Genomic DNA, 14,488 nt, shown 5'->3' on the forward strand with positions numbered 1-14,488 from the left:
GCTCATCGCAATTCAGCTCCCAGGCTCTGTTTGCCAACAAAAAATTGATACAGAGACAAAACACACAAACTATGTTTATCCAACGTCAACTGCGACTGAAAACACAGCTGCTTCTTTCACAGATAAGAAGGAAGACAAACACAAGGTTAAGAAAGGAGAACGATCAATTTTCTGGAAATTATACCATTTAAAAGAAAACTGAAAATCACTTGCCACTTATAAAACAAAAACATTTTTTGTGAATGTCCATTTGTTTTTACGTTGATATCATAGATTTCGCAACTACAATCACAATCCATTTCTGTCCTGGCACAGGCAGGGCACGCAATGCATTGGAGGAGAATTAGAAAATTGTCACAAACGAAATTGTGATCCAAAGACGTGACATAATCACCAATGGAATGGTCCTACTGATCCCATGGTGACTGCCCAACATTTAGGCATTTGCAACACTTTTTAGATCATGACACCTTGATAAATCTCCCCCATTGTTCCAGTCTTCCTCCTCTCTTTACATTGACTGACAGGTGCAAAAGACAGAGCTTATAACAATGGCCAACAAGAAACGAAGAGGAAGGTGCCCGGGTTGTTAACACCATTTGCTTATTTTTTGTGGCCCAGACTTTTTATGTCTCATGTTATAGAGCACATGTTTCCAGACCCCTCCAGATTAGCATAGACAAGTTTTAATTCTAAAGTATAGCACACAAAAAAAATAAGAAGAAGTCACCCGTTTCCCATATTTATCATGATTTCTGAACACCACTTTGGATAATTTGCATAAATCTACTTTAAAAAATATATTTTTTTTCCTGCAAGATATTACATCCATGGTTTCCCCAACACAAAATAAAATGTCCATTGTAATTGGTACAGAATTCCGCACATACCCATCTTTTGGATTAGAAGGTAGCAGTATCATGGGAGAGGCTTTCTCATTGTAAAATGTCACCTGAAAAAAAAAAAAAAAAAAAAACAAGCACAAAAATAAAAAAAAAATATAGTGAGAATACACAACACCACTGAAAATCTTTAATAAAACAGTATAACAGTCCACACAAGGCAAAAAAAAATGGAGGTTAGCGCTCTGTGAAATAGTAACAAGAACAATCTGCACAGTGTTCTCAAAAGTGAACTAGTTACATTTTATACATACACTTAAAATGGACTTTGTCCAAAGGGAATTTCTATAAAACAAAATAGCTCACATAGAGCAATATAGCCTGTATAGTGTCCACACTGTGATTAAAGATATTAATAAAATAGTTGCATCCTACTCACATTTTCATGAGCCTGTATAGAAACACTGGCTCAGGTAAATACACATAAGTAGGATGTATAGATGTACTCCTTCAGCTTCTTAACGAGGGTATGCAGCTTGCTGTGTTTTTATATGTAAGAACTTTTATAGAATTTTGGAATAAATGTTTGAATTTTATTTCTAACCCCTGCTCATTATTTGTTACTGTATGACCATTGGGGGAGAGCACAGAAGCCGAAGGAGCACTATTCTACAACATTATAAACGCCAATTTACCACTATTTTCCTTTTCTATATCTTCAGTAGAACAGTCCAGCTTTAGGGTTAATATTACTTTTTTTTTTTTTTGTTCCAAAAACAGTTTAATTGGTTTTAAGCAATCGCTTTAAAAAAGAAATTAATTGTTGATGGATATTCTAAAGATGGCCATCAATATATGCCTGGGTTTGGATAAGATATGGCCTACCCATTGGGGAGCAGTTGCAGTTTTCTAATGAACTATACAATCTTACTAATGATAAAAACACACTTAAAAAAAAATACTTTCGCTCTGAATCAGCATTCCCCCTCCCCCACCCTTACCGGAAACACTACATATATTCACCAATATTTAGAATTTTTTTTTTTTTTTTTTTTTTTTTTAATCTGAATTCCCCTATAGTCAAAGGTAAGTGAATGAATGGATTGCCTTTAAATTCTTACCATGAAGTTTATAACTTTCATTGTCTATCCTATATTCCACTCATAGTAATCTGATCCAGCACAGTCCATTAATTCTGTACATTTCATTTGTCTCACTTGCTCAAAGATCCAGTAACCCTCCATTGCCGTATCAAGACTGAAAATCTCTCTTCCGGTCTTTCACACAACCACATACTCTGCACGCATCATATTTCGACTCTCTACAGCGTCATAGAAATATAAAACTAGTTTTTCAATAATTTCAGGCATGAAAAAGATCTCATTCTGCCTCCCGTTCCACTTACAGTGAAAGCTCCTTCGGTCATTCTATGATGCAGTGGTTTTCAAACCAGGAACATCAAAATACCAGAATTTAGGCAACTGCCAATCCTGTTCAATAACGAACAACTACCGGACCCTTGGTTGCCTGTTAATGTACCGAAAAACATATAAGCTTTATAAAACTATTGTACTTACCGTGTCAATCCTTGACCATAACAACCTATAAAATAAACAAAAGAGCACTTGTTAGTGGTAGAGTAATAAAATACATACAACATATTATAAATTATTCCTAACTCTATACATAAGCAGCGTATGATGTGTGTATTGGAAGAGGCGTGGGCATATTAATTATTAGAATATTACCTGCTACATAGTATTATAAGCGGAATAAAACTCTGATCCATGAAGTTCAGCCGAGCAGTTTCGATGCCCTTGATAGATGCCCTGATTAATCCCAGCAGTGAACGTATGCCAGTCTTTGTTTTATTATGAAAACATTTTAATTGATAGCTGCAGAACCAGTCATTCGACTAGGAAAGAGTTCAGCAAGTTTCTGCTCTGGTATTTGACCTGTTTAATTTTCAGGGTGATAAATGTATCAGTCTAAGTTCATGGCAAAATCCCGGAAGAGCCACCAGCTTTGTCAAACAATGCTCCAAAGTAGTTTGATGGAAAACAGGGGGATTGTACCCTCGACTAAAACAATGAGCTGCAGTAGTTATGGTATATAGAATTCTCCTTTTATTGCTTGTGGTTATAGACACTAGGCTAATCAATAACAATGTCTGGGTTTTTTTGTTGCCTTTTTTACATTTTTTATTATTATTAGTAGTAGTATTTATATAGCGCCAGCTTATTCCGCAGCGCTTTACAATAAAAGGGGAATTTACCAAATGAGACAATAACAAAATGGAACAGGAACAATAGGTAGCTGAGGACACTGCTCAAACGAGCTTACAGTCTAGAGGAGGTGGGGTATAAAAACACAATAGGAAGGGTATTGAGAGAGACAGCAAATAGACCTGGTGGGAAAGTAGCAGTACTGGAGGTGAGAGTGGAGTGTGGCCCTATGGGAGAGAGCAAGAGGAAGGTTTGAGAGATAGAAGTTACTCTTGGAGGCCATAAGCAATCATGTAAAGATGGGTTTTGAGGGACTTCTTGAAGGATTTAAGACTAGGGAAGAGTCTGACAGGGGTAGGCAGGCTATTCCAAAGGAAAGGAGCCGCCCGTGAGAAGTCTTGCAGGCGTGAATTTGCAGTAATCGTGTGAGAAGCAGACAATAGAAGGTCACCAGTAGAGAGGAGAGACCGAGAGGGGGCAAACCTGAATTGAGAGGAGCGACAAGAGAGAAAGATCAGCCTGGCAGCAGCATTCACTACAGATTGTAAGAGGGCAGTACGGCTTCTGGGGAGACCAATTAGGAGAGAATTACAGTAATCGATGCATAAGATTACTAAAGCATAAGCAAGCAGCATCTTCCTTAAGAAAGGAGCGTATGCGGTCAATGTTTTATATGTTTTACAAGTTGGAATCGACAGGTTTTACCAACAGATTGGACATGAGGCGCAAAGGTGACGCAGGATCAAAAGTGACACCAAGACAGCGAGCTTGAAAGGATGTGGTGAGGCACCCTCAGGGTCCCCCTCCCGCCCGGCTCTGGAAAGGGGAAAAGGGGGTAAAACTTACCTTTTTCCAGCGCTGGGCGGGGAGATCTCTGCCTCCTCTCCGCCTCGTCGGCTGAATGCGCTTTCCTATGGACGCTTGCGTGCTCTCACTGATTTTCACAGTGAGAATCACGCAAGCGCCTCTCTAGCGGCTGTCAGTGAGACAGCCACTAGAGGATTTGGGAGAAGTCTTAACCAATTTATAAACATAGCAGTTTCTCTGAAACTGCTATGTTTATAAAAAAAAAATGGGTTAACCCTAGCTGGACCTGGCACCCAGACCACTTCATTAAGCTGAAGTGGTCTGGGTGCCTAGAGTGGTCCTTTAAGGATGGTACCGGTACTGGATCAAGCGGACAGGTGGTGGGACGAGAGGAGAAGCGCAGCCACCTTTTTCTTTTTTAAATCTCATTGCACTTCAAATGTATAAACATTTTCTTCCAGTAAAAAAAAAATAAAAACATTTAAATTTGTGTTTATTTACTAAAAACTGATAACAAAACCAGAAAATGAGTTGGTGTAATTTGGATTTTATGTCCTAAACTTTGCAATCACGTCATCGGTACTGGATAAATCTCAGTTTAGCAAACAGACTACTTTCTTTCTGGCTGAGGGATTGGTTCACGTGAACATGATGACATATGTTTCTCCGTGACTGGAGATCTCACATGCTTGGAATCATTTAAAACGTTAGCTTCAAGTGTTCCAGGATGTTCAACTCTGTCACATCTAGAAGTATTTGGAGAGCACGCCCCAAAAGTAAACTTTTTCACCAGAAAACAGCAGCTGCCCATTTATTGCACAGGGCACAAAATCATGGGTTGCCAAAATTCACACCTGTCTAAGCTCTAATACTAGGTATAAATTAAAAAAAAAAAAAAAAAAAAATGTAAAAAATGTGCTTCAGAAAAGTTCATCTACAATTTGGTGGTTAATGTCTCTCAAAGTAAAGATCCTAATCATCATTTGGAGAAGCAGGCTAAAAAAAAAAAAAAAAAAAAAAAAAAGTTTGATAATCTCCTACGGATATTTTATGTCCAGAGAAATAAAAAAATTATAACACTGAGGTATCGTAGGAGATAATTAAGCTCAAAAATGAAGTCTGTGCTTTAGTGGTAACCAGTTCCATCGCAAAACGACCTTCTTACCTGCAGACTACATATTTACTGCAACGGTCTATTCATGTAAAATTATACATAGACAGAAAAAAAACAAAAAAACTGCAACAAGAAAGTAAAAATAAATTAAGATAAAATGTGTCCATCTAAAGACCTCAGACGTATTAATTCATCACACTGGAATAGCCATAGGCCTACTCTGAGCCATCTTAAATGTCACCAAAGTATATCCTTGGCCACTTCCCTCTTCTCCTTAAAGGCAGTTTCATAAAGGTAACGACTTCACTGAAACCCGTGAAAAGATTCAGTGGAGGTCTAGTACCAAAGGCAGAGTTGGCTTTAGGGGGTGCGACCTGTGCAATTGCAAAAGGCACACACTGTGGATGGCACTGCTCCCAACAGCCATACCGCAGAGAGTACGGCTGTGAGTTGTAGGAGGAGCTGTTGCGGCAGTGTGACAGCTGACGTACCTTTCCCTCAGGGACCATCTGAAGTTAACGCAGGCAGCCATAGTACCTTACAGAAGGTGACTGTGTCTCTGTGCGACGGTTTGTAACATTGGATGAGTGAGTCCGTCTCTCACGGTGTGAATGAGCCCGTCTGTGAGTGTGTTTGTAAGAGTCTCTGAGTGTATCTGTGATAGACTGTAAGTTCGTTTGGGCAGGTTCCTCATCATCCTACTGTTCCTGTAACATTTTGTAATTGTCTCATTTATTGTTAAATTTACCCCTTTGCTAATATTGTAAGTTGGTGCCATCTAAATGCAAAAATAATATTATCTTCAATTATTGACATTCAACATAAAAAAAGGGAAAATATTTTCTATAAATTTAAAAAGCCAGTTATTAAATAGTCCTGAGGAATTCACTGCAAAAGAGCTTAAATTCTATATAATTTATTAGATAAACATCATTAACTCTTCGAAAGCTTGACGGCAAGGCAGTAAATTCTGGCTGCTCGAAAAGTCGTAGTCTGATTTAAAAGACTGTAAAAAAAGAAGATTTTTTTAAAAAGCTGCAACACTGGATAACACAGGCTTCCATTCACAATCAGTTTTTATAAATAGTTCAAATATAAACTGCTCTAACCTCATAATGGCCCTTTAATTTTCATGGAGACTAGATTTTCTGCAATACTCAAATTACTTTAATTGCTACACCAAGATTCTCAAACCACTTAATGGTGAGGTTTAAACCCACCCCACTTAAGGTGAGGTTTAAAGATCACAAGGAAACGTTTACAGGAAAGTCATTTTTATAGCTTTTTACTGCACCGCCTACATGTATATACAATATTTAAAGGTACACATAGCCCATTTTCAAAAACAGCACTTACATTAAATCTACGCATTAGAACGGTGTAATAAAAGAATTACTATTCTATAGGGAGGATATTTTTAAAGCTCCAGTGATTAAAGCACATGAAAATATAAATATTAAACATTATTTGGTCAGGAGTATCATGCATTGTTATTAAAAACTTTCATCAAGCCACCTGTATACGAACAAATATATACAATGTACGTGTCTATATACACAAGTGTAAGTACAGGTAGAGATCTACATGCAAAGTATGTGTACACATGCTTATGTGTTGTATTTCCTCGTTGTATTTTTCAATTTTTACTAACTTGGGCTTTTTTCTCCCTCTTTAATCAGAATATTTTACAGTCCTCTCTAGAACAATAGTTCTTAACACCTGGGTCCGGACTAAATATGGGTCCTCATTCAATATCAGCTGGCCGCAAGGCTTGGAACAGCACAACGCATTCATCTGGCCAAAGGCAACCACCCAAAATAAAGTGGCATACTGTAGTAGTATTGCCGTTCCCAGGGCAACGTAGACCCCTGTGCCACAAGCAGAGTCCAACGCGAGGTTTGCAGAACCTCTGTGCGATATATATTGAATATGTAAGTTGTATTGCAGGACACGGAGCTAATTTTAACATTCGAGAATAAGTCGTTGAGATACTGCGATGTACATAATTTGGGTCCACGAAAAAAACAACGCAGAATGTTAAATGTATATCTTGTTTTGCTTGTATGGCTCTGCCTTGTATATCTTGTTTTGCTTGTATGGCTCTGCCGTGTATATCTTGTTTTGCTTGTATGGCTCTGCCTTGTATATCTTGCCTGTTGTAAAGTTAACCCTTGTATCGCAGTCCGGGTGTGAATTACAGGCTTCATTTGGTTTATAAATGATTTAGACCCGGTAACGGAGCAGCTCCCTCCCCCTCTGTTTGTCATTCCAAAATTCTGTTAGTCCAATAAAAAAAAATAAACATTTGTGCAACTCTTCTTTTGTTTGTAAGTAGTTAGGACTACCAAGTACAAAATAAAATAAAAAGTTTCCTAAATAGAAAATCTACCTTTACTTTGCAGAGAGCACATACATTAGCTGTAAGAATTGAGCTATTTAATGCTCTATGTAAACACGAGGTTAGAATGTTGTTGTGTTTGTACTTACAGGAGACAGGCTGCATGTAGCCCACATTCCGTCAGCGTCTGGAATTTGGTGTCCTGGACAGCTATCTGAATTAGAAATGGGATCTACATCGGGCTGACTTTTTGGTGGGAGGGTTTGTGTTTTCAGGAAGTTGAAAAGACGTGGCAGGAAAAGAAAATCCCTTCTCTTCCTTTCATCCAGTGTTTGCGAGTCTTTCTAGGCAGGATCCTATAACAGGGACAAAAAAAAAAAAAAAAAGTCTATAACATTATAACATAGATTTAACCCTATAAGTACAAAACAGGTAATGGAAAAACTGGTAAGTATAAGCGCTCGATATCTATAATGAGCAGCAAATCCCCAACAATGGGTAACGATAAGAGACAGGAGGTGATCAGTGCTTAAGATTATATATACATACGATACAGATGATGTTCTTAGTATATGAATCTATAAGTACAAAGCAAGAAACAGATTATGGTGCAGTACAGGAGATGTTTGTGAAGGGAGTACAAATGGGTAAAAGTGCACACTCACACGTTTTAGAGCTGTCTCAGCTCTATTATGAAGGCCTGGACGGAATCATCCCCGTCTATGGATATAAGTGGAGGGTCTTTGGAGCAGGTATGTGTGAAAAAAAGACAAAATAGGAAATACAATTGTACAGTATATACAAACAATGGGTATTGATGGAGGAAAATATCCTACTTACGTCACACAGAGCAATGTCCTGCTCTGGTATGAAGAACTTGAGGTGGAAATATCCCCACCTAGGGATATATGCTGGAACCGGAAGGATGATGAGGGCTGTATGAAGGATGTACTCCACAGGTGATGATGAATAAAATATTAGGTTTATTTTATTTTTTAAAAAGCTGCAAACGGGGGCGGAGCCTGACCACCGAGCTGTGCAGACGCATCTGACATGGGCTCCTGCCGAGCGGGCACGATCCGGGGCAAAAACAACGACCACTTAACCAAAGCCACTCGGGGGTGCGCCACCCACGTTGGGGGTGCCCTCCTGAATCCAACAATGCCACCCCGGGGCCCGTGGAAGCCGGGAACACAGAGACACGGATGCGGCCTACTGAGGCTGAAGCCGGGGAGAGGCGGCCGCTCTCCTCGGCACAAAAGCCACTAAGCGACTTCTCTGCAACCTTCCCCCCCACCCCCCTTTGGACCAGCGGGGGATATCCCGGTCCACACTGGACGCAAGCAGGCGACCCAGACACAAGTCAAACTGGGGCAACTGACCCACAGGGCAAATCCATAATGGCTGCCCAGCGTAAACGCAGAAAGCGGAGCACACGCATCCAACCACCCATGTCCCCTCTGGAAACATTTGACCACCTCTGCACAAGCTCAGGGACGCCCTGCAGAGGAGGGGAGCCACCTACCATCAAGCCGAGATAACGGTGACCTCGTGGATGCGGCCCGCAGCTCGACGGAGCTACTATAGGCAGACGCCACGAGCCTCCAAAATGGCCGCTCGACAACACAGGTACCAGCAGGCCCACAGACGGAAAATGGCGGCAGGCCTATCGGGCGTAATCCCTTGTTCGCAAATTAAATCATCCAGATATGCACACCGACCGTTACAAACAAGCAACTCACCGGATCAAAATCCCAGCACTCATTGCAGCTTGAACCGACTCCACGCACAGATCGAGACAACACAAGCGACTGGGCGGCAGCTGACTCCACGAGGCACCGCCGGAGCCGCGTCAGCAATCTAGGGGGCTACAAGGGCCATATCGCCCCGGAAGACAGCCTGCCACGGACCGGCATGGGCTGAAAGAGACTGGTTTGCAGACACACAACCCCAGTTTAAACCGATCCTCTTATGCTGTATCATATTTTCTCACTAAAGGAACTCTGCTTCTTATGGTCATGTTTTCTGCTGGTTACACTGACGGCTGTCGATTCCCTGGCACTAGAGAGGGAAACAGTACCCCCTATGCATTGCTCTCATGTTTAAGTTTACACTTAACGTTTCAACATAAAAATGTGCACTGTGTTTTCCTATGGCTAGATGTACCGGTTCACTCTCTTTAATAGGCAAACTGCGCTAGCCTGTCTATACAGTTAGAAAACACAACCTAACAGATTACCAGTTAAGCTCATATGCTCTATTAGATTACAAAGCGATGTTACTTTATTTATCAACATGACGCAGCAACGTTTATTGCTCTTCAAAGCCCCGCAGTCTAAGTGGGTACAGTGCAACCTGTATCACTAGCCCAGCAGGTCCTACACAAGTAGGACTCACGATCACTATTGTCACAAATGATAGTAATGTACTGTAGAAAAGCAGTTACCTGGCCTGTTTAACTTGTGACTAGTTATGTTGTTTTTCTCGTTTTGTTTTGTTTTTTGTTTTTTCTCCTTTGTTTTTGCTCTAACACAGGGAGGGAGAAAGAAGGAGAAAAGCAACCTTAGTTAAGCCTGTGATCCTATAAATTTACAAACGTCATTATGATAACCCGAAATAGTATTTTGTCTGCCTTCTCATATAACTGACATGTTGATCTAAGCTGCAAACAGTTATGTAAGTAAAAACAAATAAACTGTGGATAAAATTAGTCCTTCCACCTATACCATTGGATTTCCTATTTTGCTTTTTTCACATATACCTACTCCATCCTGAAAACAAGCTCCAAAGACCATCCATCTATATCGATACACGGGGATTATTCCATCGAGGCTTTCATAATAGAGCTGAGACAGCTCTAAAACGTGTGAGTGCACTTTTGCCCATTTGTACTCCCTTCACAAACATATACTGTACCATAATCTGTTTCTTGCTTTGTACTTATAGATTCATATACTAAGAATATCATCTGTATCGTATGTATATATAGTCATTAGTACTGATCACCTCCTGTCTGTTGTTATCTTTACTAAACAGGTAATAAGGCATTTATTTTGTTTTTATATTATTTAAGAAATAATGTTTGTATTTATTTAATTCCAGCATGGCACTTTACTGGATGTGTATGATCCTCTTTTAACCCCTTAAGGACCAAACTTCTGGAATAAAAGGGAATCATGACATGTCCCACATGTCATGTGTCCTTAAGGGGTTAAACGGACACTATAGTCACCAGAACAACTAGAGCTTAATTTGTCTATAGAGATCCCTGCAGGTTTTTCCACGTAAATGCTGCCTTTTCAGAGTAACAACCTTTTCGAGGTGCAGTCACTCAGACGGCCACGAGAGATGCTTCCTGGGTCAGTGCTGCACAACGTGCAGGAGTTTGTTGAATGTTCCCCTTAGAGATGCATTGATTCAATTAATCTCTATGAGGAGATGCTGATTGGTGCAGCGCTGTGTTTTCCTGCGCATGCGTAATCGCTTCCTAATGCTTTCCTATGGCAACAGCATTGGATTGGCTGCGATCACCAAGATCTCAGCCACGGAGGCGGGGACAGCTGCGGTGAGACCTGCGCGGCATGGGAAAAAAGGGGTGAATGAAATCAAATTTTCAGAGCGATCTCATAGCGATTTTATAGTGTTCCTTTAACCCCTTAAGGACACATGACATGTGTGACACGTCATGATTCCCTTTTATTCCAGAAGTTTGGTCCTTAAGGGGTTAAAATAGAATCAGACCTCGGAGAATCCCTATAGGAAGAAAAGAGTTAAGAGGATCTAGCCCTACCTTAGAGGCTGGATTGTAAATAAGAGCTGTCACCGTTGTTGATAATGCTTAGCAAAAAGACTGCAGTTAAACTGAGACAATGTAATAATATTCAGTTTAAAATAACATTTATAAAAAAAATGAACTATTTTTCCTCGCTCATTTTTGCAGGTTACTTGTCTCTTTTATATGTTTCTGTTCATTTAAATGGACTCTATCTGCTGACACTTCAAACATTTTTTTTATTCTACTTTGTATCTAGGTTAAATCCTTAGTTTTGTATTCCCAACGCTATAGTGTTTCTGTAAACATGTCGGTAATTGTATACCATTCACACTCACCAAAACTATGTGAATGTGACATCACACATTGAAGAAAGTAAGAATTCAAAGTGAATTTCAAATTTAAGACCAAACTAGACAAATCAGCAATACTTTCAGATTGACTGACTACTTTGGCCTTAAATTTGAAATTTACAAATACATGGTTTCATCGTAAAAATGTCTTCATTGAAGTGTATGCTGTAGGTGTAGGATTTCCTGCCGAATACCTTTTGAAGGGTTATTTATTAAACTAAGACTTGTCAGGAATTAAAATTGAATTTTGAATTTAAGGCCAAAATATTGGAACTGGAAAAATTATCCAAGTCAGTTATGCTTGTAATTCCACTACTTTGACATTCAATTTTAAATTCACTTTGAATTCCCAGGAATTTACTCACTTTAGTGAAAAACCCTGTGTATTTACCTCCCAATCATCCTGATTTTGGTGGGACAGTCCTGATGTCCCACTTTTGTAGCTCAAGTGCATCATTAGACAGTGCTCCCTGCATGTCCTGCCCTCGGTGGGCTGGCATGCTTCACTGGGAGGCAGCCTGGCATGCATGCACCCTTTCCAGTTGAACATTTTCTGACATCATGATTTGAATAACTTTAGGGTTTATTCAATAAACAGCACATTTTTATTGAAATGAAAAACAAATTAAAACTCAGGTTAAAATTGCGATGATTAGACCAGAGATGAAAATCTTGTTTAGAGATCAGCTTTTTTTTTTTGCATAAAGTTTCTAGTTTGTTTTAACTCCCTGTTTAGCAAATAAGTTCCACGTGGCTTTAGAATCTAAGGCAGCGATATCAGTCTTCTTTGAAGCCATAATTCCATGTACAAAAATTAAAGGAAGACTATAATGTCAGTAATACAAACATGTATTTACTCACATTTTATCCCACGTCGGTCATGCTGCGGCTGGCCATGTCTGGCTTCATCTCTGTGACTGAAATTTTGATGAGGATCTCAACCAATCCAAAGCTCCCCCACGCGGTAAAACACTATGCTGCACCAATCAGCATCTCCTCATAGAAATTAATCTCTATGGGGAACGTGCTTCACACTGTGCAGCACTGGACTAGGAAGCCCCTCTAATGGCAGTCTGAGTGACTCCCACTAGAGGTGTTACTAGGCACCAATGTAAACACAAGGGGCTGGCTGCACTCACCTAAACATGCTTAAATGGGGTGCTGCTGGGGGCCAATAAGTACAGTAAAAATAGAAATCCAGCGCACTCACTTATCAACTAAACAGCTACTTTGATGCTGACAGATTTGACTAGTTTTATTAAAAACACCTAATCTAGGCAAAAAATAATGGGGGTTTAGTTACACTATATGATCATACATTGCATAAGCCTGCCACAAACGTCAATGTACTCCATCTTTAGCAGGTCCTACTCTCACTGCCAACCGTCTACTAAATGAGCTACTCACTTGGGGAAATCCTTCCATCTCGAGTTCTCTGCAGTACAAGGCTTAAATAGGGTCCTGAGATGAGACACCTGTGACAGGGGGCGGTGCATAACCAAGGAGCTGGCTAGACTCCCAAATATATATGGAAACACAAGGGGCTAGCTGCACTCACCTAAACATGCTTAAATGGGGTGCTGCTGGGGGCCAATAAGTACAGTAAAAATAGAAATCCAGCGCACTCACTTATCAACTAAACAGCTACTTTGATGCTGACAGATTTGACTAGTTTTATTAAAAACACCTAATCTAGGCAAAAAATAATGGGGGTTTAGTTACATTATATGATCATACATTGCATAAGCCTGCCACAACGTCAATGTACCCCATCTTTGGCAGGTCCTACTCTCACTGCCAACTGTCCCCAAGTGAGTAGCTCATTTAGTAGATGGGGTACATTGACGTTTGTGGAAGGCTTATGCAATGTATAATCATATAGGGACTCACCATTTTAGTTAACCCAACGTATTATGCAATTCCTTTTCTAAACAAAATTAAATATTTTTTAGTGGATCCATTTTAGGCTTTCTTTATTACATCAACAATCAGTGCACAAGTTCATTCCATTCAACATCCAATCTTCTGAGAATTCCCCAAAGACGTTCTTGAACATATGACCTTCAGAAGACCTTCAAAATGTATATATCAGGATAATGGTGAACAATACATATACAATATTGACCGTTACATTAAAACGAGCATACGTTAGATCAATTTGTAGAGCCTCGAGCTAAATTGCTGTTACGACACTTGTTTAACAAATCCTACAGAGGAAGATTAAAAGTCTACTTTCGGAGAAAAGACCCAAGAACCAACTTCAAATATAGGCAAACAAACAGAGCGACGTAGAGAACTGACCTTCAGGAAACGGAGAAGTCTTAAGCAAAACTACACTCTCGCATCCTCTAATAGCAATGTTAGATCGGTAAGATCTAAAAGGATTATTAGAGAGGCTTTCAAGGGCATTGTGTCTATGGAAACCTTGTCTATTATGTTAATTAGTAAAGACTTAAAAGACTAGGTGATCATTTTGAACTCCCTTTTTAATTAGTGATTGAGAGGTGCTCATGATTAACGGCTCTGTGTAACAGATGTCGAATAGAAACGTACATATGATACATAACTGGTTGCTATAGGAGCTAAATCCTCTGTCTGGGGGAGAATCAATGGTGACAGAATGGAGTTTAAAAGATTTTGTAGCATTTCTGGAGAACAGAATGTAATTTTGATTACTTTTAATCAGTGTAATTAATGTAATTAATGTATTTTTTATTAACTTTGCTATGAAAATGCAATTAATGCTTTTTATAAAAAATATTACGGGAAGTGTGTGAAATGAAAATAGGATTATATTTAAAGTGGTATTATCAACCTATAGATCATGTTGCTCATTTTTTTAAACAAATTAAAATTTTACATTAATATTTTCTATATATTCTATTGGAATAGAGATTAACACTATTATTCCCGAAAGTGTACATTTTTGAGAATTCAACGTGAATTTAAAATCTTAAATGGACACTCCAGGCACCCAGAACACTTCTGCCCATTGGAGTGGTCTGGGTGCCAACTCCCATCACCCTTAGACTGCAAT

The 14,488-nt window shown here is 39.5% G+C and overlaps 1 protein-coding gene across 2 annotated transcripts in view; it reads right to left on the reverse strand.

Annotated features, from left to right (window-relative positions):
- Positions 1-13,768, reverse strand: part of SLC2A10 (solute carrier family 2 member 10) — a 29,402-nt gene extending 15,634 nt beyond the window's left edge. Inside the window, exons 1-4 of one of the 2 annotated variants that reach the window (XM_063459454.1) lie at positions 13,753-13,768; positions 7,476-7,682; positions 2,420-2,444; positions 891-952 (exon numbers count right to left, since the gene is read on the reverse strand). In XM_063459454.1, the coding sequence (XP_063315524.1) occupies positions 891-894 (4 nt within the window). In that variant the 5' untranslated portion in view covers positions 895-952; positions 2,420-2,444; positions 7,476-7,682; positions 13,753-13,768. Of the gene's footprint in view, positions 1-890; positions 953-2,419; positions 2,445-7,475; positions 7,683-12,858; positions 12,874-13,752 lie in introns of those variants that run through there. The other variant, XM_063459455.1, reaches the window with a different exon arrangement.
- Between the last annotated feature and the right edge of the window lie 720 nt (positions 13,769-14,488).

This window comes from Pelobates fuscus, chromosome 6, assembly GCF_036172605.1.
Source record: "Pelobates fuscus isolate aPelFus1 chromosome 6, aPelFus1.pri, whole genome shotgun sequence".
Lineage (NCBI taxonomy): Eukaryota > Metazoa > Chordata > Amphibia > Anura > Pelobatidae > Pelobates > Pelobates fuscus.